This window comes from Bison bison, unplaced genomic scaffold (assembly GCF_000754665.1).
Source record: "Bison bison bison isolate TAMUID 2011002044 unplaced genomic scaffold, Bison_UMD1.0 scf7180017864333, whole genome shotgun sequence".
Taxonomy (NCBI): domain Eukaryota; kingdom Metazoa; phylum Chordata; class Mammalia; order Artiodactyla; family Bovidae; genus Bison; species Bison bison.
The window spans coordinates 964,235-991,964 of NW_011494905.1; the positions used below are offsets into that span (position 1 = coordinate 964,235).

At 43.9% G+C, this 27,730-nt stretch overlaps 2 protein-coding genes across 2 annotated transcripts in view; both read right to left on the reverse strand.

Moving 5' to 3' along the window:
- The window catches only part of TMEM41A (transmembrane protein 41A), a 9,756-nt gene extending 7,219 nt beyond the window's left edge, over nt 1-2,537 (reverse strand). Inside the window, exon 1 of the mRNA XM_010853867.1 lies at nt 2,327-2,537. Coding sequence (XP_010852169.1) covers nt 2,327-2,445 — 119 coding nt within the window. The 5' untranslated portion in view covers nt 2,446-2,537. The remainder of the gene's footprint in view (nt 1-2,326) is intronic.
- Nucleotides 2,538-7,082: 4,545 nt separating this feature from the next.
- LIPH (lipase, member H) overlaps nt 7,083-27,730 on the reverse strand; it is a 53,355-nt gene continuing 32,707 nt past the window's right edge. The window contains exons 7-10 of the mRNA XM_010853874.1: nt 27,504-27,599; nt 25,530-25,641; nt 12,186-12,359; nt 7,083-10,536 (exon numbers count right to left, since the gene is read on the reverse strand). Of these exons, the coding sequence (XP_010852176.1) occupies nt 10,449-10,536; nt 12,186-12,359; nt 25,530-25,641; nt 27,504-27,599 (470 nt within the window). The 3' untranslated portion in view covers nt 7,083-10,448. The remainder of the gene's footprint in view (nt 10,537-12,185; nt 12,360-25,529; nt 25,642-27,503; nt 27,600-27,730) is intronic.

The window sequence follows — 27,730 nt, forward strand, 5'->3', positions numbered from 1 at the left end:
CCTGTCTAGGCTGTCACAGAGTACGGGGTTGAACTCCCTGTGTTATACAACAACTTCCCATTAGCAATCTATTTTACATATCAGATCAGATTAGATCAGTTGCTCAGTCGTGTCCGACTCTTTGCGACCCCATGAATCGCAGCACGCCAGGCCTTCTAGTAATGTATATGTTTCAATGCTACTCTCTCAATTTGTCTACCCTCTCCTTCCCTCGCTGTGTCCACAAATCTGTTCTCTATGTCTGCATCTCTATTCCTGCTCTGCAAATAGGTTCATCTGTACCATTTTCCTAGATTCCACATATATGCATTAATACATGATAGTTGTTTTACTCTTTCTGACTTCCTTCATTCAGTATAACAGGCTCCCGGTTCACCCACCTCACTAGAACTGACTCAACTGTGTTCCTTTTTATGGCTGAGTAATATTCCATTGTATTATTACAGCTTCCACAGCTGTAATTATTACAGAATATTCTGTATTATTACAGAATCCACAGCTTCTTTATCTACAAACAATAAATGCTGGAGAGAATGTGGAGAAAAAGAAACCCTCTGGCACTGTTAATCGGAATGTAAACTGATACAGCCACTATAGAGAACAGTACGGAGATTCCTTAAAAAGCTAGAAATAAGACTACCATATGACCCAGCAATCTCACTACTATGCATATACCCTGAGGAAACCATAACTGAAAAAGACACGTGTACCCTCAATGTTCATTGCAGCACTATCTACATTTGCTAGGACATGGAAGCAGCCTAGAAGTCCATTGACAAATGAATAGATAAAGAAGTTGTGGTCCTTATGAACTATTCCTAAGAGGCAAATGGATTAATTTCTAGGCAAGTACTGAACACCCTGAATTGCCTTCCTTTCCAGGGGTAAATCCTCCCCCCTAAGCTTTAGGCCAAGGACAATTCAAACTTCACACTTCTAAGTTACTAGGTAAAACAACTGCTTTATCAATCACAAAGAAGCCAATTAAAGGTTCCCTAGGAAAGTGTATTTGTCCCACACCATAAACATAATCTTCTTGATAATATGTCAGGCTTGAAACCAACCCTTTCAACCAGCCTGCTTTTCACCCTGCTCTCTATATGGTCCTCAGTGTACTCTGATTCCTGTACAAGGGTTACCCTGTACAAAGGCTACCTTGCCTCTGCCATCTGAACAACTCCGGAATCCATCAATGATCAATTACATGCAAACCCTCCTGGTTCTCATTAGAATGTTTCTCTTACTCTGACACCCACAGCACAGCCTTCCCAGCTAGAGCAAAACAACAGTCACTGAAAACAGCCGTCCTAATATTCAAACATAAGTAACATATATCTTCATTATCTTTACAAATAGTTTCCCGACAAACCGGCCCGGTAGGTATTTGTACCTGCTGCTGCTGCTGCTAAGTCACTTCAGTCGTGTCCGACTCTGTGCGACCCCATAGACGGCAGCCCACCAGGCTCCCCCGTCCCTAGGATTCTCCAGGCAAGAACACTGGAGTGGGTTGCCATTTCCTTCTCCAATGCATGAAAGTGAAAAGTGAAAGTGAAGTCGCTCAGTCGTGTCTGACTCCTATCGACCCCATGGACTGCAGCCCACCAGGCTCCTCCGCCCATGGGATTCTGCAGGCAAGAGTACTGGAGTGGGGTGCCATTGCCTTCTCCAGGTATTTGTACCACCTCCTGCCTAACACTGTGGGTAAGTAAAAGGAAAAGCTGAGACAACCAAGAAGAGATCGTCGATAACTAATTAGTGAATAATTTAAAGTTGTCCATCAACGTTTTTCCTCAAGCCCGATATGCCTTCAAGTCCCAAGGGCAGATCTGACCAGAAGTGAATTGGGGAGGATGAAGGAGGGAGGCTGAGAGCAGTCTTTACGAACCGGCTGCGGGGTCCACATCGGGGCGAAGGTGGGATACAAATAGGGGTCAGGCCTGGGCCTGGGAAGGCGACGGGAACATCGCTCAATGGCGATCCAATGGGGGGAGCAGAGGTGCTCCAGCAGGATCAGCCCAAAGTAAGGCGCCGCGTTTCCCTCCGCAACTAAAAAGGAAAAAAAAAAAACCAGAAGGCACCAAACAGCACTCCCGCGCGGCCGGCAGCATGCAGATCCCAGCCAGGGCCAGGGCCCGGTTCCAGTTCAACCGGCCTGCCCAAGACCGTGTAGACGCGGCCCGATCTCCAGTCCCAGGACTGAACCCCAAATCCCGGCCTCCGACGCCGCCGATCCGGGAATCCGAATCTCCGGTTCCCAGACCTCATCCTCGGACCTGGCTACCTTTCTCTGACCCGAACCTAGGACCCAGTCACTGCCGCCACGCACCTATCTCCAGACTCCTCGGCTGAGACCAGTGTCGACGCGAGAGGCAGTCGCGTGGACAGCAAGTACAGGGCGAAGGTGCTGCCGGCGAAGACCAGGAGGAGGCCAAGTAGGGAGTGCATCGCGGCCCCCGCACTCGGACTCGCGGGGCCACGGAGCGTCCTGGAAGTAGCGCCAGGAACCTCGCTGCCTGCCGGCTGCGCCAGGGGAGCGAGTTAGCAGACGGACAAGGGCGGGGTCTGCTCCAGGCCCCGCCTCCATTACCAGGCCCCACCCCCGGCCAGGACTCCGCGGGCCCCTGGGTCTAGAATCCGGCAGAAACCTTCCTTCTACTCTTGCTTTTGTCCTCGTTCCATCTGTATATATTTTTTATAGTTTGTCTCTTTCTCCACTTATTTGCTGGGTCCCTGCCAGGCGTTAGTACGTCCGGGGTGAATCAGGAACCCTGACCACAGCAAGCTTGCAGTCTAGTGGTCAAGATAAGACTTGTTGACCACCAGCTGAACCAGAGGCTCCAGTCCAGTGCGGTGGGATAATCAAAGCGAAATTTCCTTTTATTGAACTCCTACTATGTGCCCATTATCCCTAATCCTCACAACAGTTTTGCAAGATTGGTTTTTTGTCTTTATTTAACAGATGAAAAATCCGAGTCTCAGATTAAATGGTATCCCCCAAGAGAGCCACAATTAGACTCCAACTCACCCTAGGTCCAAAACTACTGGTTCGGTACCGCGTGGATTCATGGAAGAGGTGGGGTTTGAGTTTACCGTAAAGGATGAGCAAGATTTCCACAACAGAGACACGAAAGAGAAGGTGAACTGAGGACCCCAGTAAGGGGCCAGCATCTAGTTTCTGTGAAGCCTAAAGGGGTGAGAAATGAGAAGGTGGAAACAAACTGGAAAGCATGGAAGAGCAGCTAAGTAGTTGGATTTTTTTTTTTTTTAATATTGTACATGAGGAGACACCAACAGAGGTGTTTAAGCAAGAGAATGATTTAGTTCCCACTTTAGAATGTTTTCCCTGGCAGATGATTAGACTGCATTCTGAGTTGGTAGCTGATGAGAAAGGATGCAGGCCTGAGCCAGGACCACAGTAGTGGGGAGGAAGATGGACAGACTGGGAAGAGTTGAGTTGGTAGGACATGGCTAATTAAATGGAGAATGACAGAGAGGACTCCAAAATGTCACAAGCCTGGACAACAGAAACATCCTTGTCATATCATTCAAAGCTCCTCTTGGGCTACATAAAGAGCACCTGTCAGAATTCAAAGTGTACAAGGTCCTAACAAGCCCACGTCCGGCAATTTAACCCATAGATAGGCCCTTAGGCAGACAAAGATGTTATGTTCAAGGGTATTCTGTCAGCTTTGTTTTGATATGAGGGTATTGGGAACAACCCAAATGCCCATCATTTGGGGACTATAGAGGTTAATTATGGTATATTCACAAATGGAACAAATACTAAGCAGCTTATTGAAAAAGGGAAGCAGCTCTGTGTATCCAGATACAGTACAGTAGCCAGAGAGATGGGTAGGATAAAAATCAAACAAGTTGCAGTGTTAGACTATATTATGATTCATTTGTAGGAAGAAGAAAAAAGATATATTTTATATTTTCAAAATTCTGGGATTTGCATGAAGGAAATGAAATGACTCAATGTCTGGGATTTGCATCAAAATAATGGGAAGAAGGGAGAAACAATGACTTTTTAACTCCACTTCTTTCAGAAGAAGGCTTTATTAGCATCTTTATCTTGCTGAAGTTGTTGAAGACAATACAGATTTTAAACTTCACCTTCTTGACCTGAATCTGAAAATAATGGCTAGTAAGGATATAAACAAAACAGTATTGGCCATTGAGTTGATAATTACTGAAGCTGGGTGATGAGTGCAGGGAGGTGGATTTTACCATTTTCCCTGTTTCTATGAATGTGCAAAGTTTTCCATTTTAAAACATGTGTGGGACTGTTCTCAGCCCTCCTTTCTTTTCCTCCCTTCACATTCCAGCTGAATACACATGGTGTTAGTTTGTGCCTGTGACTACACTCTTCACTGGCAAACTTTTCTGCCTGAAAACTCCTACTCTTTCATCAATACACAGGGCAATTGTCACCTCTTCTGAGAAGCCTTCTCCAGCTCCTGCAGTCCAAAAGGCTGTTCCTTCTCTGTGCTTAGGGCCGCCTGTGAAGTGTCTTTATTCCTGCGGTTGCATATACTGTGCTCCAGTGTCATCACCCATCTCTCCAGGAGACAGTGAACACTTCTGTAAATGAGACAAGGTCTCACCATCCTGTGTCTGTCCCAGCCCTTAACCCTGTGCCTGGCTTTTCATTGGCACTTAATAGAAAGAAAGAAAGTGAAGTCTCTCAGTCATGTCTGACTCTTTGTGACCCCATGGACGGTAGCCTGCCAGGCTCCACTGTCAATGGGATTTTCCAGGCAAGAATACTGGAGTGGGTTGCCATTTCCTTCTCCAGGGAATCTTCTCTACCCAGGAATCGAACCCAGGTCTTCTGCACTTCAGGCATGCTCTTTACCATCTGAGCCACCACGGAAGCCCAAACTAAAGAAGGTCCTACCGAGATTTGAACTCAGATCGCTGGATTCAAAGTCCAGAGTGCTAAACATTACACACTTACTAATAGTTGGTTAAATCAACAGACAAGCCTAGGGAGGAAATGACTGGTTGTTTGGTTTGGACCATGTTGATTTTGAGAAGTCAAAGGAATATAGGAGGAGAGAAACTGAATGAATAATGACACTGAGCCTGTGCCAGCAATGTGCACAGCAGAGAACAGGAAGAAAAGCTCCTGTTCTCAAGGGCTTCGCTTTGCCTTTGGTTGGGGGAGAGTATGGAGAGTTACAGAGCATGATATTGCTACAGAGGAAATGATGTGGCCAAGCTTCCAGAAAAGCAAGTATCATCATCCCTTTTATGGATGATGGCTGAGCAGGTGTTCACATGGAGTCACTTTAAGGGTTGATGAAGTCCAGAGCTGTGAGTGTCGAGCAGGACTGCATTAAATATCGGTCCCTTACAAGCCCATGCTCCTTGCTCCGCCTGGCACTGACACCACCTCTCAACGCACAGGTGAAAATCCAGAGCTTGGGCTAAACATTCATACGTTTTGTCTAGAGGAGACTGTTGAAACGGGACAGGGGGAGGTCTCTTAGGGAGACCATAAGAGGGAAAGTAATAGCAGCTGACATTCATTGAGTCTAGGCACAGCTGACCCCACAGGAAACCTTTTACACACATGAATGTATTTATTTATCATATCATGAGGCAGGGGCTCTTAAAATCCCCCACTTTACAGTCCAGAGAAGGAAAACTTAGGCGAAGAGAATTCAGTAAACGGAGGTCACATCCCAGCGGACAACAGAGTCTACCTGCTTACCCTATATTGCCTTTTGCAGAAAAGACTGAGATCAGAAGCCTGCTAAGGAAATAGTAGAGGCAGTGAAAGAGAACAAGATAGCTCATTCAGGGATGTTGAATGAGAGAGAGGGTGGTGGGGAAGAGTGTACTAAGGGCCCCAGAAAGACTGTTAGAAAGGAACCAGTGCTGTGTCAGAGTCCATGGAAAAACCCAGCAGGGAGACCTGAAGGACTGTGGGACTCAGCCACCACCAGGTGGAAAGGGACTTTTGACAGCTCATTTGGAAGACACAAACCTAATTTCCTATAGGCTCACTGCCCAAGCCCCTGCTTGTTGCCCCTGACCTATCCCCCTTGCCTCCTTTCCTGATTTCTCCTGCTCAACCCGTCTGCTTTGGGGAAGAAACCCTGGACTGTGTTCCCCACTACCAGCCCACCTCCAAAATGATCATGGTCTCCCTTCTGGCCCCCAGCCAAGCACCTGCAGAGCCAGCTGCAGCCTGCACAGCTTCCACTGAGGCCACTCAGTTACAGCACATGCCAGGCAGCCTGTAAAGCACAGCAGCAACCCACCACCAGGGACACATGTTGGACTGGGAAGCAGGTCGGGGTAATGGTTCAGGGGTGGGAAGGAAGAAAAGCCAAGAGGCTCCAGTGACAATGAATTAGCCTGTCACTCCCTGTGGCTCTTTGTCTTAGGGCTCACCCTCCTCTTCCGGCTTAGCTCTGATCAGACCACATGGCTTTGCGTCCCCATTCCTGCTCCAAGAACAGGATGGACACCTGCCCCAAGAGGAAGACCCAAGGGCCAAGTCCTCTCCCTGGACTTTGGAATGGACCACCTAGTGAGTGGTCCCAATGATCCCAAGGACCCCAGTGACCCACAGCTGCCCTGTGGAGTGGGTGGAGCTGATGCAGAGAGACACACGGCAGAGCACAGGGTTAATAAAGTCCCATGGACTCTTGTTGCTGAAGGCTCCAGGGTGGCCACCATCTCTGATCTTCCTGATGTCTGATGGTTCAGCTCTCTCTCGGGTTCCACAAGTCCTCTCTCTAATAAAATCCAGGCTAATATGAGTGGATTTCTGCTGCTGGCATACCAGGTCAGGAATGAGAACACAGGATAGGGGTCTGAGGGTGGGAAGTTTTGGAAATAAGTATCTTGATGTCTCAGAGAAGGCGATGGCACCCCACTCCAGTACTCTTGCCTGGAAAATCCCATGGATGGAGGAGCCTGGTGGGCTGCAGTCCATGGGGTCGCTAAGAGTCAGACACGACTGAGCGACTTCACTTCCACTTTTCACTTTCATGCATTGAAGAAGGAAATGGCAACCCACTCCAGTGTTCTTGCCTGGAGAATCCCAGGGACGGGGGAGCCTGGTGGGCTGTCGTCTATGGGGTCGCACAGAGTCAGACACGACTGAAGTGACTTAGCAGCAGCAGCAGCGGCAGCATCTTGATGTCTAAACCAGAATGGAGGTGGCTCCCTCAAGTCCCTGAGGACAAATCCACTCCATTTTGCTCAACAGACATCGGTTGGGCTCCTGCTTTATGCCTGGCATTGTGGTGGGTGCTAGGGTAGCAAAGACAAATAAGCAGCAACTGCTCCCGTGGTGCTCACAGCCTTGGAAGAGATGCCAACATGGAAATATATTACAATATGGCTGAATACCAGCAGCGCCAGAAGCACATACAATGTTGGTGGCAGAGTGAGTGGTAGAAGAGAGCCGTGGAAGAGCAAGCGTGGCTCAGAGTCCCCCAGAAGTGCCTGAGGATCCTGGAGGGCTTTAGCTGAGGTGCAGAAACAGGGGAGTGGGCGAGGGCAAAATCTCCTTGTCTTCAGGATAGGTGAGCTTGCTGCAGGATGGTATCGAGACCACCTGAAAGTTGTGATGAGGGGTGAAAACAAGAGCCAAACTCTCTCGCCCAGGAAGCCCGCGAAGTGGGCAGTGGACCAACAGAGACGAAGGAGATAAGAGTAAGAAAGGTGCCTGGGAGAGAGGTCCAAGGCAGAGAAGGGTGGGTGCCCCCAGGGAAATGGGCTGCAGCTGGGGGTGGAGGGCTGCTCCTTCCTCACAACTGAGCATGACTCCGTAGGGCTTACAAGATCATGGACAGTGTTCATTTAATATTTCCTGAGCACAGACTACATTGTAGGCATCACACTAGGCACACAGCCTGTGCCTGGCAGATCAGTTTAGTGGAGAAGACAGACATTAATCAAATAATCATACACATACGTGTTTAAAAAATATATATATATAAATGGCTATAGAAGGGGGAGTCCAGCACACTCTATGGAAAAATGAGGGCTGGGGACACTCCCCTGAGGAAATAACCATCCAGTGAAGGTCAGGATGCTAAGTAGGAGGAGATACAGGTGAATAGAAGAGGGGACAGGGTAGGCTACAGTTTAACTGCATCTTTTCTGGGGATTCAGATGAATACACTGACAAAGAGAAGGAAGAGAGGCAAGGATAACTGGAGACAGAGTTCCAGGGGCTTGGGAAGAAAGATTCTGAGAGTGGTCACGCCTGTCACTGCCTTCATTTCACCTGATCACTATCACATGAAACTCACTGAAATCCACCTCCACTCCAGGGACCAAACTTCTTTCATTTACTTATTTGCTCATGCATCCTCCCACCCCACAGTGAGGTGGGTACCATGCTAGGAGATGCCAGGAGAAGAAACTCAAAGAAACCCACTGGCCTGAGGAGCTTATAAATCGATGGAAATGCTGTTCCTGGCATTTTTCTGCTGTTTTGATCCCCCGCTTACCAAGGAAAGCAAAGAGGACAAAAAAGTAACTATGCTAATCAGAATACAGGACCAGTTAAACTCTAAAAAGAAATCAGAGCCTATGAGCACCCAGATCTCTAAGTCCACCTCTGCTGGAAACATGGGAGGCTGATAAAACGTCCAGGTGGGCAGGAGCATCGCTGAGCTTTCCTCCTTCCAGAGTTCAGACATTCGCTGCAAGCATCCTACACTTCAGTGGAACAGACTCCGGATTTGCTGTGTACATATAAATAAAGATAAGACGTGCCACACAGTATATTTACAGAGTTCCATCGTTTGTGAAACAGAGATTCCATTTAAGACTATTCTCACAGAAAGCAGTAGAAGAGCAGTCACTTGGATGGGGAGGAGGCTAGTGGACCTGTGACTTTCAGGAACCTTCCTGCAGTGGCCATAGCTGGGCGAGGGGTGCTGTCCACCCTTTGGCCCTGTCTCCATCCTGGACATCTGCTCAAGGATCACCCTCTTGTGGTTCTGACCTCTCTGACCTTGGCCCTTGGGGGACCTCTTGACTTGGCTGTTGTCATTCCAGATTCATATATCATGCCTCTTCCTAGAGAAACCTGAGAATTCCTCAGACTGGAAGATTCAGATGCTCCAAGAGCAAATAAGTTAGTGCTTTGAATTCACATGTTAACAAATAGGTTGTTTATCATCACTCCAAAAGAATAACACAAATAACCTCTAACAGGTGGGACAATGGATGGATGATTGTTGTTGTTTAGTGGCTAAGTCGTGTCCAACTCTTTTGAGACCCCATGGACTGTAGCCTGCCAGGCTCCTCTGTCCATGGGATTTCCCGGGCAAGAATACTGGAGTGGGTTGCCATTTCCTTCTCCAGAGGATCTTCCTGACCCGGGGATTGAACCCACGTCTCCTGCATTGGCAGGCAGATTCTTTTTTTACTGAGCCACCAGGGAAGCCCTGGGACTATGATAGCATATTTTTATTTTGCATTTGTGCATTTCTAAATTTCCTTCAATAATTACAGATTACATTGATAAAAAAGAAAAACAAAAACCTTTCTTAAGTATTGCTTAAAATGAGGGTTGCATGTAAAGTGATGCTTCTTCACCTTAAGTGAAAAACAAGCTCCACGTCCTCTCTCCTGCCTCCTGCCCTATTCCTTGTCCCTTTGAGCAGGGCTTCCCCTCTGTTTCATCTGCTCTTCTTCCCTCATCCACTTACTGTCTAGTCCAAGCAGCTGCCCTCTTGGTCTGTCCCTACCTCCTCCTGCACTAACCCACTTTAAACAAGGCAGGAAGCCAGGGGTATGGTTTTCTGCCTTCCTAAAGCAAATAGCCTAAGAGAGAAGCTGGTGTTGATAAGGAGAAGCTCTCTTGTTGCACATTAGATAAGCCATATCAAAATAAATAAAAGCATATTCACATGTATCAAGCCACTGACAGAAGTGGCACCCAGGGGATTTCAAAGAACCCTTCACAGTCTTGCCTCCTAAGCCTACACGAGAGCCCTGTGAGGTAGGTCTGTTTCCATTCCCTTCTTTGTGCAAAACCTGGAAGGATCTGGCGTGGGGAGCATGGAGTCAAGTTCAAAGTGAGGCCTCCAGCCAGTCCTTCCCTTAAGATGCCTGGATGGCCACTGTGATGGGCAGAACTTCCCGAGTGACAAGCAGCAGAGTTGACAGGTCGGAACAAAGGAGGCCCCAGGACACAGCCTAGCATGGTGCTGGGCCGTCGGGAACCTAGCTATTTCTGATTTGCCCTACTTAGAGACTCCCTTCCCAGGACTGTTTCATAATCCAAGGTTGTTTGACATTTTGCAGTGTGACATCCATAGGACATTACTGTAAAAGGGAAAAAAAAAAACAACAACCCTGGTTATTCCATACTTTTTGTGCCTTGAGGAAAAGATGAAGTGAAGCTTTAAAAAGCCTGCAGTTGTAGCATTCTTGACATTACTTGTACTTAGGTGTCCTGACAACAATTACATTTGCAGCTTTGGGCACAGAATAGGTTGGAAGACTGTTTCAACATTTTCCATCAGTACAAGATCATACCGACACAACTGAGGCCTGTAAAAACAAAATGAAATATCCCTGTCAATGCAATGATAAAAATACCCTATTCTAGTAGAACAAACTGTATAATCTCTCTCAGATATAAAATTACTTAGCAATTATTTTTAATGTTCTAGGAAAATGCTTGCAGTAAATAAGCAGAGTCATAGCAACAACAGTAAATAAACTAACACAACTTTGTAAAGCAACTATATGTCAATAAAAATTAATTAAAAATAAGAAATCATGGTGTTAAATTTTATTTACCACATAATTTCAACTAGATTTTTAAAAATAGAAGATTTAAAAAATTAAGCAAAAATTTTAACAGTGGTTGCCTCTGAATAATGACATTATCTATGATATTCTTCTTAACACTTTTTGTACTCTTCAGATTTATAAAATGAATATGTATTCCTTTGACAACCAGAAAAGAAGTATTAAAAGGTCCCAGTTTGAGGTTCCCTAGTGGTCCAGTGGTTAAGAATCGACCTGCCAATGCAGGGGACACAGGTTCAATGGCTGGTCCAGGAAGATCTCACATGCTGTGTGAGCAATTAAGCCCATGGGCCTAAAGCCCATGCTCCACAACAAAAGAAGCCACCACAGTGAGAAGCCTAAACATCACAACTGGAGAAAGCCCATGTGCAGCAATGAAGACCCAGCACAGCCAAAAATACATAAATAAAAATCTTTTTTTAAAAAAGTTCCAGTTTTAAGATATCATGACTATCCTTGGGGAGTAGGAGGGGGTGGGACTTGTATTATTAAATGTTTTAAAGTATCCTAAACATTCAGGAAAAAGGAATTTATAAATGTAAAGCAATAACTGCTCACATCATTTTCTGTCTCTTCGTCCACAGGTTGACTGCAAGGACTATATGTAAGTGTGGTGTTACTCACAAAGCATACATACCATCACAGCTTTGTTCTTTCTCCCCCTTTGTCTTTGTCTTTCTCTCTGTACACACAAATACACACTGTTTATTTTTTCTGAACCGACTGAGAATGGGTTGTTTACCCCTTTAACACTTCAGCATGTTTTTCCTAAGGACAAAGACCTTGTCAGTGCAGTTATCAAATTCAATGTTGATATGTACTTCTATCCTGTATCAATGCAATAAAATATTTCAAATTTTCTGTACCTTTTTTAATGCTGGGCTGTGTTTTATCAGTTTGCCAAATTATATGAGGATTTCTTTTCTACAACAGAGTATCAGCTTGCAAAAAACATGGGTGGAGTGCTAGGGAAGAATTGTTTAAACATATAACAACATTATTTCTTTGGAGTATTGGCCCATTTATCTTTAAGTGCATACCAGTAAATTTTTCTTGGATTACTGGGCAACTTTTCTTTTAATATTTATTTTCAATTTATTTTTATTTATTTGGCTGCTCTGGGTCTTCATTGCAGCATGTGGCCCCATGTGGGGCCAGGGATCAAACCTGGCCCCCCCAGATCCCCATTGCAAAAGTGGACCTCAGCCATGGACCACTAGGGAAGTCCCTAGGAAATTTATTTAATCAAATCTAGTTCTGGAAAACCCCTCACTTCTTTCATTGTGATTACTGAAATCCTGTTGAAACATCAGACCAAGCAAGTTGGACAGGAGTCAATAACATCTTTAGAAAACAAGAGCCTGTCAGACCTTGCCTCAGCTTACCTCTCTGGATGGCCAAGTGACCTTAACTTCATTCGGAGAATCCTGAGCTTGTACCTCGGGCCGATTACAGATCCTGTAGAGAACACCAAAGAAATGGCTTCCACTTTATCCAGATCTTGATTGAATCTTGCAAGCAGGCTCACTTGGTGGTATTTCTGAAATGTTGCAGGTTCACTGGAAGGAAGAAAGAATATATTTTTAAGTGAATCTAAATTACCAATGAAAGAAAACCATTTGAAGCCTACAGATCACTCATTAGCAGGTAGCCATTTGACCCCATAGCCTGCACTAGGTGACTTTCATGAGCAAAGTCCGTTGGATTCCAAAGGATCAGCAGAAGTGAAGCTCTGACCCCAGGACTGATGAAATGCTGTGACACTGGAAAGGTGTGTGCTGCCTACCTGCTATAGGTCAGACAGCCTCCTTGTCTCTTGACACATATCTCCAGTCCCCTGAAAAATTCTGCAAGGTATTACTGTCTTTATTTCACAGACAAGGAAACAGATGCTCACAGAGCTTAAGCTCTCCCAGGTCACAGGGCTTATCTATAGCAGTGCAAGAAGAAAAACTAGGTTCTGGCTTCTCCATTGAACTGCATTGTTAGATGCATAGGTATATTTTTTAGCCAAACTAGATACTAATTTAGAAGTTGTGCTTAAGCATATATTTTTTCAGTTCTACCTCTCAAGGGAAACCTCAAATTAAAATAGCTACATCACAGGTTCCAATAATTTTTGCTAAGTGTGTGGAGATGTTTCCTACAATTGGAATCCCAAATTGAGCCTAAGGTGTGTCCAGTGGAGTTTTAGCTGGGTACTGTCCCCCTGGGGAGCTGGAGAGTAGGCTATGGAGAAATGATTGCTCCAGAAATGAATCCTTAGTTTGGAGGTGGAGATGGGGGTGAGGAGGTGCTTGTTGCCCCAGCCTCACTGTCAGTCTTGTGGAAAGCTGAAGTGCTACACATAGAGCTAATCTAAAAGGTTGCCCAGATTTTGGTTTCCAAACATCATCTCCACAAAAAAGGAACTAGGGCTCCCGGGAGAAATGGTTGATTTCAAGGCTTGGGCAGGGAAAGCACAAAGTGATCCTAGAATGACACGTATGCCGAAAAGTAAGAAATACTCAAAGAATGTTAGAGATGTTCAAAAGAATATGGAATCACTTCAAACCCACTAGGATGGCTACTGTAGGAAAGAAACAAAAACCACAGTAAGTGTTGATGCAAGTATGGAAAAATCGGAACCCTTGTATGTATTGGTGGGAATGTAAAATAGTACAGCCACTGTGACAAACAGTAGGAAGGCTCCTCAAAAAATTTAAAGTAGAACTACCACATTATCCAACAATTCTACTTCTAGGTGTATACCGAAAAGACTTGAAAGCAAGGTCTCAAACAGATATTTGCACACCCATGTTCATAGCAGCATTGTTATAATAGGTAAAAGGTGAAAGCAACTCAAATGTCCATCAATGGATGAACAGATTTTTAAAATGTGGTTTGTACATACAATGGAATATTAATTCAGTTTTAGAAAGAAAAGAAATCCTCTCACATGCTACAACATGAATGAGCCTTGAGGACATTATGCTAAATGAAATAAACCAGTCACAAAAAAATAAATACTGTTGAGTCCACTTATATGATGTGTCTAAAGTAGTCAAAGTCATGGAAACAGAAAGTAGAATGGTGGTTGCCAGAGAATAGAGGAAGGGATAAATAGATGTTATTTAATGGGTATAGAGTTTCATCTTTGCTCCTACTGCTGTTTAGTCACTAAGTCATGTCCGATTCTTTGGGACCCCATGGACCGTAACCCACTAGGCTCCTCTGTCCATGGGATTCTCCAGGCAAGAATACTGGAGTGGGTTGCCATTTCTTTCTCCAGGGGATCTTCCTGACCCAGGGATCGAATCCTCGTCTCCTTTCTTTACCACTGAGCCACCTGGAAAGCCCCAACTGAGGATAAGTCTCCACTAATAAAATAAAAATCCATGAATCCATATTGATATAAACTAAGAAATGAATAAATAAGTAAGAAGAAAATGCCTTTCCTAAACATTGACTTAGAAAAATCACCATATGACGGCCATCAGAGTAATAATTCAACCACAGAACATTAAAACTAGTGGGTAAAAGTTTGAGGAGTAATGGACAATTTACATAGTCTCAAAGTACCCAGCCACAAAATACAGTGGAGAAACTTGGCAGAAATCACCTTAATCAATTGATCCATGTTAATGAAACAAACCAAAATTGTGAGCCTCCTAACATGATGCACTGAGACACACATGACTTCACCTTTGTGATGTCCTTGTCAAAGATGAATGCCCTGAATCTAATCATGAGGAAACATCAGGGAAACCCAAACTGAAGACATCCTAAAAATAATCGACCTGTAATCCTCAAAAGTGTCAAGGTCAAAAGAGTTGAGGAAAGGCAGAAGAACTGTTCCAAAGTGAAAACTAAAGAAACAGGACTACCAAATGCAGCCAGGGATCCTGAACTGAATCCTTATGCTACAAAAGGATGTTTATTAGGAAAATTAGTAAAACTAGAAATGGGGTCTCAGGATCAGTTCAGTTCAGCCACTCAGTCATATCCGACTCTTTGGGACCCCATGGACTGCAGCACGCCAAGCCTCCCTGTCCATCACCAACTCCTGGAGTTTACTCAAACTCATGTCCATTGAGTCGGTGATGCCATCTAACCATCTCATCCTCTGTCGTCCCCTTCTCCTCCCACCTCAATCTTTCCCAGCATCAGGGTCTTTTCAAATGAGTCAGCTCTTCACATCAGGTGGCCAAAGTGTTGGAGTTTCAGATTCAACATCAGTCCTTCCAATGAACACTCAGAACTGATTTCCTTTAGGATGGACTGGTTGGATCTCCTTGCAGTCCAACGGACTCTCAAGAGTCTACTCCAACACCACAGTTCAAAAGCATCAATTCTTCAGCAGTCAGCTTCTCACATCCATACATGACTACTAGAAAAACCATAGCCTTGACTAGATGGACCTTTGTTGGCAAAGTAATGTCTCTGCTTTTTAATATGCTGTCTAGGTTGGTCATACGGAGAAGGCAATGGCACCCCACTCCAGTAGTCTTGCCTGGAAAATCCCATGGATGGAGGAGCCTGATAGGCTGCAGTCCATGGGGTCGCTGAGAGTCAGACATGACTGAGGGACTTCACTTTCACTTTTCACTTTCATGCATTGGAGAAGGAAATGGCAACCCACTCCAGTGTTCTTGTCTGGAGAATCCCAGGGACAGGGGAGCCTGGTGGGCTGCTGTCTATGGGGTCACACAGAGTTGGACACGACTGAAGTGACTTAGCAGCAGCAGCAGGTTGGTCATAACTTTCCTTCCAAGGAGTAAGCGTCTTTTCATTTCATGGCTGCAATCACCATCTGCAGTGATTTTGGAGCCTCCAAAAATAAAGTCTGACACTGTTTCCACTGTTTCCCCACCTATTTGCCATGAAGTGATGGGACAAGATGCCATGATCTTAGTTTTCTGAATGTTGAGCTTTAAGCCAACTTTTTCACTCTCTTCTTTGACTTTTGTCAAGAGGCTATTTAGTTCCTCTTCACTTTCTGCCATAAGGGTGGTATCATCTGCATATCTGAGGTTATTGATATTTCTCCTGGCAACCTTGATTCCAGCTTGTGCTTCATCCAGCCCAGCGTTTCTCATGATGTACTCTGCATATAAGTTAAATAAGCAGGGTGACAATACACAGCTTTGATGTACTTCTTTTCCTATTTGGAACCAGTCTGTTGGTTCCAAACAGAATCAGCATCAGATGGTAGCAATGGATCAATGATATTCTCTTATTCTGATGATCAATTGTGGTTATGTAGGAGAGGGTCCTTATTTGTAGAAAACACACTACAGTACTTTGCGTTGATGAACCTGCATGTTGGTGACAACTATAGGATGGTTCAGAAAAAGAAAAAGCTCATAGTACTACTGCAACTTTTCTGTAAACTTTAATTTTTCACAATAAAGAGAAAAAAAAAATCCAATAGGAAAGGAGTGGTTTAACCAAAAAGGGTTATAAACAGTTCAACTCTAGTCCTCCTTGATCAGAGTCTAGCAATGGAAAAAGGGATCCTTCCCACTTCTCCAAGGGCAGCTGTAGAACCAGAAAAAGGTAGGGACTCCAGGAGGAGGTGATGCCACCTGCAGATGGCAGAATCCAGTGAGGGTGCTAGGGAGGCGGACAGGGAAAAGGAGACCTGGATCTGATCAGGGTTGTCTGTGAGCCCGGGTAAGATGCCCTCTTCCACCAAGAGCGAGGTCTAGAGATACACAGGGAGGCACTAACCAAGGCTGGGTTCCTACAAGAATAAATAGAGTAAGAGCCAGTGAACTATGGGTTCTGGCAGTATGGTGCACTAAATACCCTGTAAATAACTCATAAGAGTAAATACAATTACAAACAACAACAACAAAAGTTAAAAACCTTTTAAATTGCATTGAACTAAGAAGAAAGGAAAGAATACTGAGGAACCCTCAAAATACATGAAAGCAGAAATCCAAATAGATAAGGGGAATACTGAAATCACCCTCGGTTGGTCTTTTTTGGAACTTGGTAAGCTTGTGCTTCAATATTCATGGCCTTGCAGGGCAGTAGGACATGAAACAAAGTCTATGGGCTCCTCAAGGTCAGGAGTTGAATAGGAGGCATCTAGGGGCAAGAGTGAACTAAACATGAATTTGAAATAAATAACCTTCTACCACCTCAGGGGACAGAAAATTTCCCCCCTCAAATCTTGACACTATGAGAAGCTAAGATGCAGATTGCTTACATGGGTCAGCAGTTTCACTTCGAAGTACTTGGTCCGAGAAACCTCAGGTTTAAAAAGTAAAGCCGTCCCAGATTAATGCTATCTCCAGGAACTAGACTGACGCAAACACAAATCCCTTCTATAGCAATCTACTTCTACTCAGATCCTCAAAGAATTCCCACACATAGTAAAATAATTACAATAATGATAAAGGCATTTGAAAGGGAGCGGGGAAAGCCACGGGTTTCGGGCTTTATGACCGCTAGCTGCAGGCAGAAGGATGCAGGCGGGAAGATGCGCGGGTGCCCTAGGTACTGGCGGCGGGGTGGCACAGCCGCCTGATGCATGCGGCATCTGCGGCAGCTGCAGGCAGGAGGCTCCTCCGCCTGGCCTGGGTGTGAGTGAGGAGGCCCCGTGGAGGAGGCCGGTAGAAGTGAAGTGACCACGGGGGTTTGGGACCACCGAAGCGATCTTCTCAGGGGAACCGTGTGCACCGGGCAGACCCCGGGCATCCTCTGCTCTGCAGACAGGGGGCAGGCAGCCCACCTGCCCGTCCCCTCTGCACCAGACCCTGATGGATCCAAAATGCTAACTGCGAAAAGAAACAGGAAAAAATACAAAAGATCAGAATGTTAAAACCTACCAAGATTTCTCAGAATTGTCAAAGAGCATACAAATATGTGCTTACATGAAGAAAATGTGATGCAAGAAGTACTGCACTCAAGCGACCTGGTAAGGAAGCACTTGCCAGTGACTGTCAGTCTCAGTTAAGGGTTTCACTGTGGAATTTCAAACTGCCAAGGGATATGGGAAAACATTTAGGCACAGACCCCCAAAATAATGTCCCATAAAAGGAAAGAGAGCCAAAGGAAGTCCACCAGTGAATGCTCCTGTTCTAGGGAAGCGGGGAAAGTGGCCAGAGCAGCCTGACTTCCCATAATGTCCTCAAGAAGAGCCAGAATATCACCCTCATGCTGCAGCCTAAGAGTATTTTGCTGTTTCAAACTGAAAATTGTCTTGAGGAAAAGTCTGTTTTCCAGTGCTTTAGGGAACACCACACATTGAAGACTTATATTCACCTGACTGAACAACAACCAAGAAAAGCTGCAGAAGCAAAATTTCTTAAGAAAGGAATTTTAAAAACAGACATGACAGAACTTCCCTGGTGGCCAGGTGGCTAAGATTCCTCACTCCTAATGCAGGGAACCAGGGTTTGATTTCTGGTCAGGGAACTAGATCCCATGTGCCGCAACTGAGAGTTCAAATGCCACAACTAAAGATCCTGCATGCCACAATGAAAGTCCCACCATGCCACAGCTAAGATTGGGAGTGGCCACATAAATAAATATTCCAAAAAAAAAAAAAAAAAACTCCAAAGGGATCAAAGACCTAAATGTGAGACATAAAACTATAAAAGCCTTGTACCCAAAATATATACAGAACTTTGCAACTCAAAAATAAACAGCTAATTAGCCTAGTTTAAAATGGGTAAGGCACACAAAAATTTGCACCCAGATATCTTTAACAGCTTTATCCAAAACTACTAAGACGGGGACTTTCCTGGAGGAAAAAAACCTGCCAAGATGGAATTCCCCGGGTTCTAGTGGTTGGGGCTGTGTGTGCTTTCATTGCTGAGGGCGTAAGTTCAATCCCTGGCTAGGGAACTGGGATCCTGCAAACCTCTCAGTGCGGCCAAAACTTTTTTTAAATTAATTAATTTTTAAAAAGCTGCCAAGATGTCTTTTGTAGGTGAATGGATAAATAAAATGTGATAAACCAGCTTGTCATTGGTGCTGTTGTTTAGTTGCTAAGTCATGTACGACACTTTGCCATCCATGAACTATAGCCTGCCAGGCTCCTCTGGCCATGGGATTTCCCAGGAAAGAATACTGGAGTGGGTTGCCATTCCCTTCTCCAGGGGATTCTTTGCGACCCAGGGATAGAAACCGAATCTCCTGCATTGCAGGCAAATTCTCTACCACTGAGCCACCAGGGAAGCCCATGATACATCAGACAATAGAAAAGGAAATGAAGGTAAAAGAAAATGAGCTGTCAAGTAATAAAAAAAAAAAAAAAAGGAGGAACTCTAAATGCTTATTACTAAGTGGAAGAAGCTAATCTGAAAAGGTTACCCTACTGTATGATTCTAATTATTTGACATTCTGAAAAATGCAAAACTATGGAAACAGTAAAAAAAAAAAAAAGTCAGTGGTTGCCAGTGGCTGGGGAAAGGAGGGATGAATAGACAGAGCACAGATTTTTAGGGCAGTGAAACTATTCTGTGATCCTACAATGACAGACATATGTCATCGTACAATTGACAAAACTCGTAGAATGTACAACACCAGCAGTGAACCCTAGTGTAAACTATGGACTTTGGGTAAGAATAAGGTATCAGCGTAGATTCTTCAGTTGTGACAAATGCACTATGCTGGTGCCAGACTTTGGTTCTGAGGGAGGCTGCCCCTATGTGGGGGCAAAAAGAATATGGGAAATCACTGTATTTTCTGCTCAGTTTTGCTGTGTACTTAAAATTGCTCTAAAAAATAAAGTCTATTTAAAAGGAAAAATGGGCTTCTATGGTGGCTCAGACAGTAAAGAATCTGCCCGCAATGCAGGAGACCCGGGTTTGATCCCTGGATTGGGAAGATCCCCTGGAGAAGGGAATGGATACTCACTCCAGTATTCTTTTTTTTTTTTAATTTATTTATTTTTTAATTGAAGGATAACTGCTTTACAGAATTTTGTTGTTTTCTGTCAAACCTCAACATGAATCAGCCATAGGTATACATATATTCCCTCCCTTTTCAACCTCCCTCCCATCTTATTCCCCATCCCACCCCTCCAGGTTGATACAGAGCTCCTGTTTGAGTTTCCTGAGACATACAGCAAATTCCCATTAGCTATCTATTTTACATATGGTAATGTAAGTTTCCATGTTACTCTCTCCATACATCTCACCCTCTCCTCCCCTCTCCCCATGTCCATAAGTGTATTCTCTATGTCTGTTTCTCCATTGCTGCCCTGTAAATAAATTCTTCAGTACTTTTCTAGATTCTGCATATATGTGTTAGAATACAATATTTATCTTTCTCTTTCTGACTTACTTCACTCCGTATAATAGGCTCTAGGTTCATCCACCTCATTATAACTGACTCAAATACATTCCTTTTTATGATTGCCCACTCCAGTATTCTTGCAAGCAAAATTCTAAGGACAGAGGAGTCTGGAGGGCTACAGTCCACCGGGCTGCAAAGAGTCAGACACAACTGACTAACAAAAGGAAAAATGGGTAAGGGATCTGAACAGACATTTCTCCAAAGAGCTATACACATGGCCCACAAGCACATGAAAGATACTCAACATCATTAAACCATTAAGTGAGTGAAGTGAAGTCGCTCAGTCGTGTCCAGCTCTTTGCGACCCCATGGACTGTAGCCTACCAGGTTCCTCTGTCCATGGGATTTTCCAGGCAATAGTCCTGGAGTGGATTGCCATTTCCTTCTCCAGGGGATCTTCCCAACCCAGGGATCGAACCCGGGTCTCCTGCATTGTAGACAGACACTTTACCGTCTGAGCCACCAGGGAAGTCAATAGGAAGTTGCAAATCAAAACCACAATGTGATATCATGTAATGCCCACGAGAATGGCTGTAACAAAAGACAGACATGGATGAATGGATAAACAAAATGTGATGTATGCTGCTGCTGCTAAGTTGCTTCAGTCGTGTCCGACTCTGTGCAACCCCATAGACGGCAACCCCCCAGGCTCCTCCATCCCTGGGATTCTCCAGGCAAGAATACTGGAGTGGGTTGCCATAACATTCTCCAAATGTTATGCATATATACAATGAAATATTGACAGTGAAAGTGAAAGTCACTCCATGGAATTCTCCAGGCCAGAATACTGGAGTGGGTGGTCTTTCCCTTCTGCAGGGGACCTTCCCAACCCAGGAATCGAGCCCAGGTCTCCTTCACTGCAGGCGGATTCTTTACCAGTTGAGCCACAAGGGAAGCCCAAGAATACTGGACTGGATAGCCAATCCCTTCTCCAGTGGATCTTCCTGACCCAGGAATCAAACCGGGGTCTCCTGCACTTCAGGCAGATTCTTTACCAACTGAGCTATCAGGGAAGCCCAATGGAATATTATTCAGTCTTAAAAAGAAAGGAAATTCTGGTCACAAGCTGTAACATGGACAAAACTTGAGGACATAATGCTAGGTGAAAAAAGCCAATCACGAAAGGACAAATACTATATGATTCAACTCATATGATGTCTCTGTGCTGTGTGCTAAGTCGCTTCAGTCATGTCTGACTCTTCGTGACCCCATAGACTGTAGCCCACCAGGCTCCTCTGTGCATGGGATTCTTCAGACAAGAACACTGGAATGGGTTGCCATGCCCTCCTCCAGGGAATCTTTCTGATGCAGGGATCAAACCTGCGTATCCTGCACTGGCAGGTGGCTTCTTTACCACTGAGCCACCAGGAATCCCATAATGTATCCAAAGCCATCAAATTCATAAAAATAGTACAATGGTGGTTGCTATCGGAAATGGAAATTTTTATTTAATGGATATATAGTTTCAGTTTTTCAAGGTGAAAGTTCTGGAGATCTGTTTCACAACAATGTAAACACGCTTAATAAGAAACTGTACACTTAAACATGATTAAGATGGTAAATTTTATGGGTTTCTTAATTATAATTAAAAGTCTTAAAAGACTGACGATAAGAATCTTGGCAAGGATGTGGAGGAAATGGAACTCTCATATATTGCTGGAGGGAGCGTAACATGGTGCATCCTTTTTTGAAAACAGTTTGGTTGAAGTTCCTCGAAAAGTTAAACACAAAGTTCTGTATGAACAAGAGAGTCCACTCCTAGGTATATACCCAAGAAAAATGAAAACCTATGTCCACACAAAAACCTGTACATACATGTTCATAGCAGCATTATTGATAACAGCCAAAAGCAGAAAGAACCCAAATATCCTTCAACTGGTGAATGGGTAAATAAAATGTGGTATGAGTGAGCAGACTGTGCAGTGGAAGCTTGCTGAGCCAGAGGTCAGTGGATCAAAATAAAATATGGAATGTCCATAAAACAGAATATTATTCAGCCATAAAAAGGAATGAAGTACTGATGAATGCCTCAACATAGATGAATCTTAAAAATATCACGTAAAGCGAAACAAAACCCGCATATTGTACGATTCCATTCATATGACTTGCCTAGAATAGAAGAATCTATAAAAACAGAGAGCAGATTAGTGGTTGGCAGGAGCTGGCCAGGAGGAAGGAATGAGGAATTACTACTGACAAGTATGGGGTTTCTTTTTGAGATGACAAAAATGCTCTGAAATTAGATGGTATTGATGGTTTCATGTTTTGTAAATATACTAAAACCCCGTGAATTACAAACTTTAAAAAGGTGAATTTTATGGTATGTGAATTATATCTGAATTTTTTAAGGTTAAAAAAATAAGAAATACATTTGAATCATGTGTAGAGGGAGAATCAACAGGCAAGTAATATCCTTGAATGTGACTTCATATGTCCCCACTGTCTGGTAAGACTGAATAAACTCAAGCAGTATGTGTGTGTGTGTGTGTTAGTCGCTCAGTCATGTCTGACTCTGCGACCCCATGGACTGGAGGCCACCAGGCTCCTCTGTCCATGGAACTGTCCAGGCAAGAATACTGAAGTGGGTTTGCCATGCTCTTCTCCAAGTTACCTCCCCAACCCAGGGACTGAACCCAGGTCTCCTGCATTGCAGATAGATTCTTTACCATTTGAGCTACCCAGAAAGCGCCCAAAACTCAAGGTACATACCCTAATATTATTTTCCTTTTCTTAAATTGTAAAGATACTGAATACTAAAATGTTAAAGTTTACCTGGCAAAAGAAAGAAAAGTAGCCATAATCTTACCACAAAATAGAACAATTATTTACTTTTTTCCCATATATTCTCTGATCGGTGGTGACTTTTTCATAAACTAACTAAAATAGAAATGACTGGACATGTCTTTAAAAAGATGTTAAGCTCTCTATCTTAATCAAGAAACAAGCCTTCATAAAAGAGAGAAAGGAGCCTCCAAATTTAGGAATTCCTGCTGCTGCTGCTGCTAAGTCACTTCAGTCGTGTCTGACTCTGTGTGACTCCATAGACGGCAGCCCACCAGGCTCCCCTGTCCCTGGGATTCTCCAGGCAAGAACACTGGAGTGGGTTGCCATTTCCTTCTCCAATGCATGAAAGTGAAAAGTGAAAGTAAAGTCGCTCAGTCGTGTCGGACTCCTAGTGACCCCATGGACTGCAGCCTACCAGGCTCCTCCGTCCATGGGACTTTCCAGGCAAGAGTACTGGAGTGGGTTGCCATTTCCTTCTCCATAGGAATTCCTACTTGGGAGAAATTTACTATAAAAAATTCAAATTTCCAAGACATGTAAAGCAAATATGTAACCCAAGTTTTGCTCCTCATAGAACTGCAGTCTCCCTGCTGTTTCTTAGACTCTCCAGATGAGGGCTCTGCCCACCTTTCTCATTGAAGCCTATAAAGTACCTGAGACTGGTTTCTCAAGATTGGGCCCCTAGCAGTTCCCTCCCTGAAAATATGGACTGGGGATCTTGATGCTGAAAAGAGTGTGAAATTGGCCACATCCCTTGCCCTCCCTGAGCCTCAGTTTCCTCATATATAAAAATAGGGATGGTAATACCACCTCACAGGGTTTTAGTGAGAGCTACATTAACCACTATCTGTAATGTGCTTAGTTCAATAAACAAAGGCTGTTATTATTATGTTCCAAGGATGCATTTGAAAAAGTCACTTACAGGGAATTCCCTGGAGGTCCAGTGGTTAGGATTCTGCACTTTCACTGCTGAAGGTTCGAATTCAATCCCTGGTTAAGAAACTAAGACCCCATAAGCCACATGGTATGGCCAAAAAGAACCCCCACACCTTCCCTATTTATCTGCACAGTGAGCCAGCCCATAAGATGATCGCCAGTTTCAGATGACCTTCTACATGGTCCTCTATGAATGAGGCCAAGAGACAAGACAAGCGTCCAGAAGATAAAAGGACCCAGGAAACAAAATGAGTCTCAAATGCTTTTGCTTAAATTAAAAGGTTTGGGGATTTGCCCCCTTTTTTCTTGATTATAGAAGTAATAGAAGAAAAAATTATTAGTTCTTTTAAAACTATATATATACAACAGCACAGAAAACTGAAAAGGAAAGAGAAGCTTTAGAAGGGACTCGTATCGCTTCCACCCAAGGGGCAATCTAACTTACTTTGACTTGTTTCTTTTTCATTATTTTGACATTGTTGTAGTTGTATACTGTATATGATTTTATAAAATATAACTTTATTTTTTCCACTTAGTGCATTATAAGCATTTCATTTAATGTTTCATAAATAACTTCAATACTTGAATAATGTTTTATTATATGGGGATATTTAACAATTTCCCCTTCATTGGACTTTTAGGATTTTTCCAATTTTCTATTGCAAAATACATTTTCTGAGTGTCAGAGACATACATATATATGTTTGTGTATATATGTATATTATGAGCTCAGAAAAGAATAGAAATGTATGTGTGTGGGCATGGGATGGTTGGGATGTGGCAGGGGTTTGGACTTTTATGTCACATATTTCCTTACTGCTTTAAATCGTTTACAGTGAGCAGGGATGACTTTTGTAATTAAATGTATAAGCAAACCTAGAGACTGTCATACTGAGTAAAGTAAGTCAGACAGAGAAAGAGAAATCTGGTATGATAAAAAAGAAATGATACAAATGAAGTTATTTAAAAAACAGATTCACAGACTTAGAGAACAAACTGATGGTCACCAGCGGAGAGGAATGAGAGGAAGGGAAAGTTAGGGAGTTTGGGATTGACATGTACACACTGCTATATTTAAAATGGATAACCAGGAATTCCCTGGTGGTACAATGCATAAGAATCCACCTGCCAATGCAAGGGACACGGGTTCGATCCCTGGTCGGGGAAAATTTCCCATGCTGTGGGGCAACTAAGCTCTAAGCCAACATACCTAGCGCCTGTGCTCCACAACGAGAGAAGCCACCGCAACGAGAAGCTTGCACACCGCAGCTAGAGAGTAGCTCCTACTCACCTGCGCATAGCGGTGAAGATCCAGCACAGACAATAAGTAGATAAAGTTATTTAGAAAATAAAATGGATAACCAACAAGGACCTACTGTATAGCACAGAGAACTCTGCTCAGTATTATATAACAAACTAAATGGGGGAAGAATTTGGAGGGGGAAAAAAGGGAAGGAAGGAGGAGAGGGAGGAAGGGAGGGAAGGGAGGGAGAAAGAAGTGGGGAAGGAAAGTAGAAGGAAAGAAAATTTCTGCACCAGTTCCATTTGTAAACAGTCTGAAAGATCAAGAGCCACAAAGCAACATATTCCCTTTATATCTTTCACAGGACAAAGCCACTTACAGTTCTATGATTAAAAAGTTGATATATTTGGAATTTAACTTCCCTGAACAAAAAAGAAAGTAGCAAATTGCAAATAATCCTAGCCCAACTTACTGATTGATTTTGGATTCTGTCGTGTTTCCAGCTTTGTCTTTCAATTTGATTGTAATGGATCCTCTTCTTACATTCTTATTCCAGGTTATAATATCCACAAAGTAATGATATACTTCAAAACAGGGAGAAAGCATGGTGTGAGAGAAATATTCCCAAATGCTTTCCTGAATGTTCAGTTCCTGAAAACCTGACCTACCTAATAACTAGGTCTCTTTTTCCCTTCCTCTCTAGTTTTTCTGCAAAGATTCAGGGCAGAATTTTCCAATATTTCTCTCTATTCTCTTTGGTAAAGATGGCCTGAGTGATGGCAGAACTCAATGGTATCCAGTTGCCATGTTCAGGCACCACTCTCGGATCAGTGTTCCCACGTTAATGACTGAAGTTTCATGGCCTACTGCCAAGTATGAATGATTCACCACAATTCCTGCCCGCTTCAGAATAAACTAAATAGGCCATGTGGAGACCCTCACCAGCTGACAAGGCCTTCGCAGTCTGGGTCATGTCCACCAGCCTACCCAGCCTCCGTCATCTCTGCCCAGTCATGCCATAATGCCACCTGCACTGCCACGCTCTCTCCTGTGTCTGGGCTTTGTCCCATTTGCCAATTCATCCTTCAGGTTTTGACTTAATGCACTTCCTCGAGGAAGCCTTCACTGATGCTCAGACTAAGTCAGGTCTCTCTCAGAGTTCTTATCATGCTCTGGTATTCTCCCCTCATTAGTCAGCACACTTTACTGTATTTACAAAATACAAGAAAAATGATAATCAAAAAAGTGGTAAGTGAATGTGTATATCCATGCAAATATTGCCTGTGTGATGTCTTATGGGGTTAAAAAAAAAAAAGCTAAAATATTTTAATGCTACAACAATAACTGGGAAGGGATGATGATTCCTTTGTAATCCCAGCAGAAATACCTATCGATACCCATTGCTTGCTTGCTAAGTCACTTCAGTCGTGTCCAACCCTGTGTGACCCCATGGACTGTAGCCTGACAGCTGTCCATGGGATTCTTCAGGCAAGAATACTGGAGTGGTTTGCCATTTCCGTCTCCAATTGATACCCATTAATTCCTACTGAATGAACGAGGGCACATAATATGTCCAGAGAACTTTTCTTCCTATCTACTCTTTCTTCCTACCTACCCCAAGATTGAGAATGATCTGGAAAGATGGGGATCCCACCATGATAGTCAAATTTACTATCTCTGGGTCAGACTTTCAGAGAAGGGCAAAGAGGCTCAGGGAGATGACAGTCCTACGAGGGCATAACGTCAGCCATGGAGTTGCTGTTTCATGGCCTGTTATTACTCAGGAACTTGTCCCATTTGGATCAGGCAGATTCCAAACCCTGAGCTGCTACACATGCTCCAAAAGAGGAGGGAAACCTGGTGATGTGCAACCCCCTTTAGAAGGGAGACTCCCAAGGAAAGTGAAAAGGGAGATAAGATTGTAAGATGTACATCTACCCAGGGAAATTCCTACTTGCTTCCTAGGGCATCTAATCATCTGCTGGCCTATTTAGCCTCCATCTTGAATACCCAACCTCTCAATGTCTTTAGAAGGTCACTGTGGCTACTTTGGAGCTGGAATTGGCCTATAGATGTGGCTGACAGCTGACTTTTCCTAGTCATAACCTCATGTCTCAAGCAAATTTTCTGGAAGATCTCAGTAATTAGAATGGCCATCCAGTGGAGTTAACAGCTATGACTTGTTGAGATTTTAATTCTTTTAACCCAGAAGGTAGGCATGATTGTCCCCATTTTACCAAGCAGAACTTTGAGCCTCAGAGAGGTTAAATGTCTTGGTCATACAGCTGTTGTGTGTCAAGAGTCAAGATTCAACCTAGGTCCTTCCAGCTCCAAAGTCCATGCTTCACCACGGCCTTCACGTGCCAAGAAGTAACCAGGAAGCTGAGACTCAGACATTCCAAAAATAAGAGTCGGGCAACAGCAAACAAGCACATTCACCACTCACTGCAGAAGGGTTTCTCCTCAGCTGTGTCAAAGAATGCTTTAATCATAGGAGGATCCCCCTCCCTTAAATAGTCTTTCCAGTTATCAGCATAATAGCCTATAAAACAAGTCAGAAGAGTGTAATGTCAACATGTGTTCTACGAACATAAAAGCAGTTGGGGAGACTGAACATCGGGTTTGACTGCCACCACCACCGCCAAGACAATCGCCCTCATACCCACCCCCGTG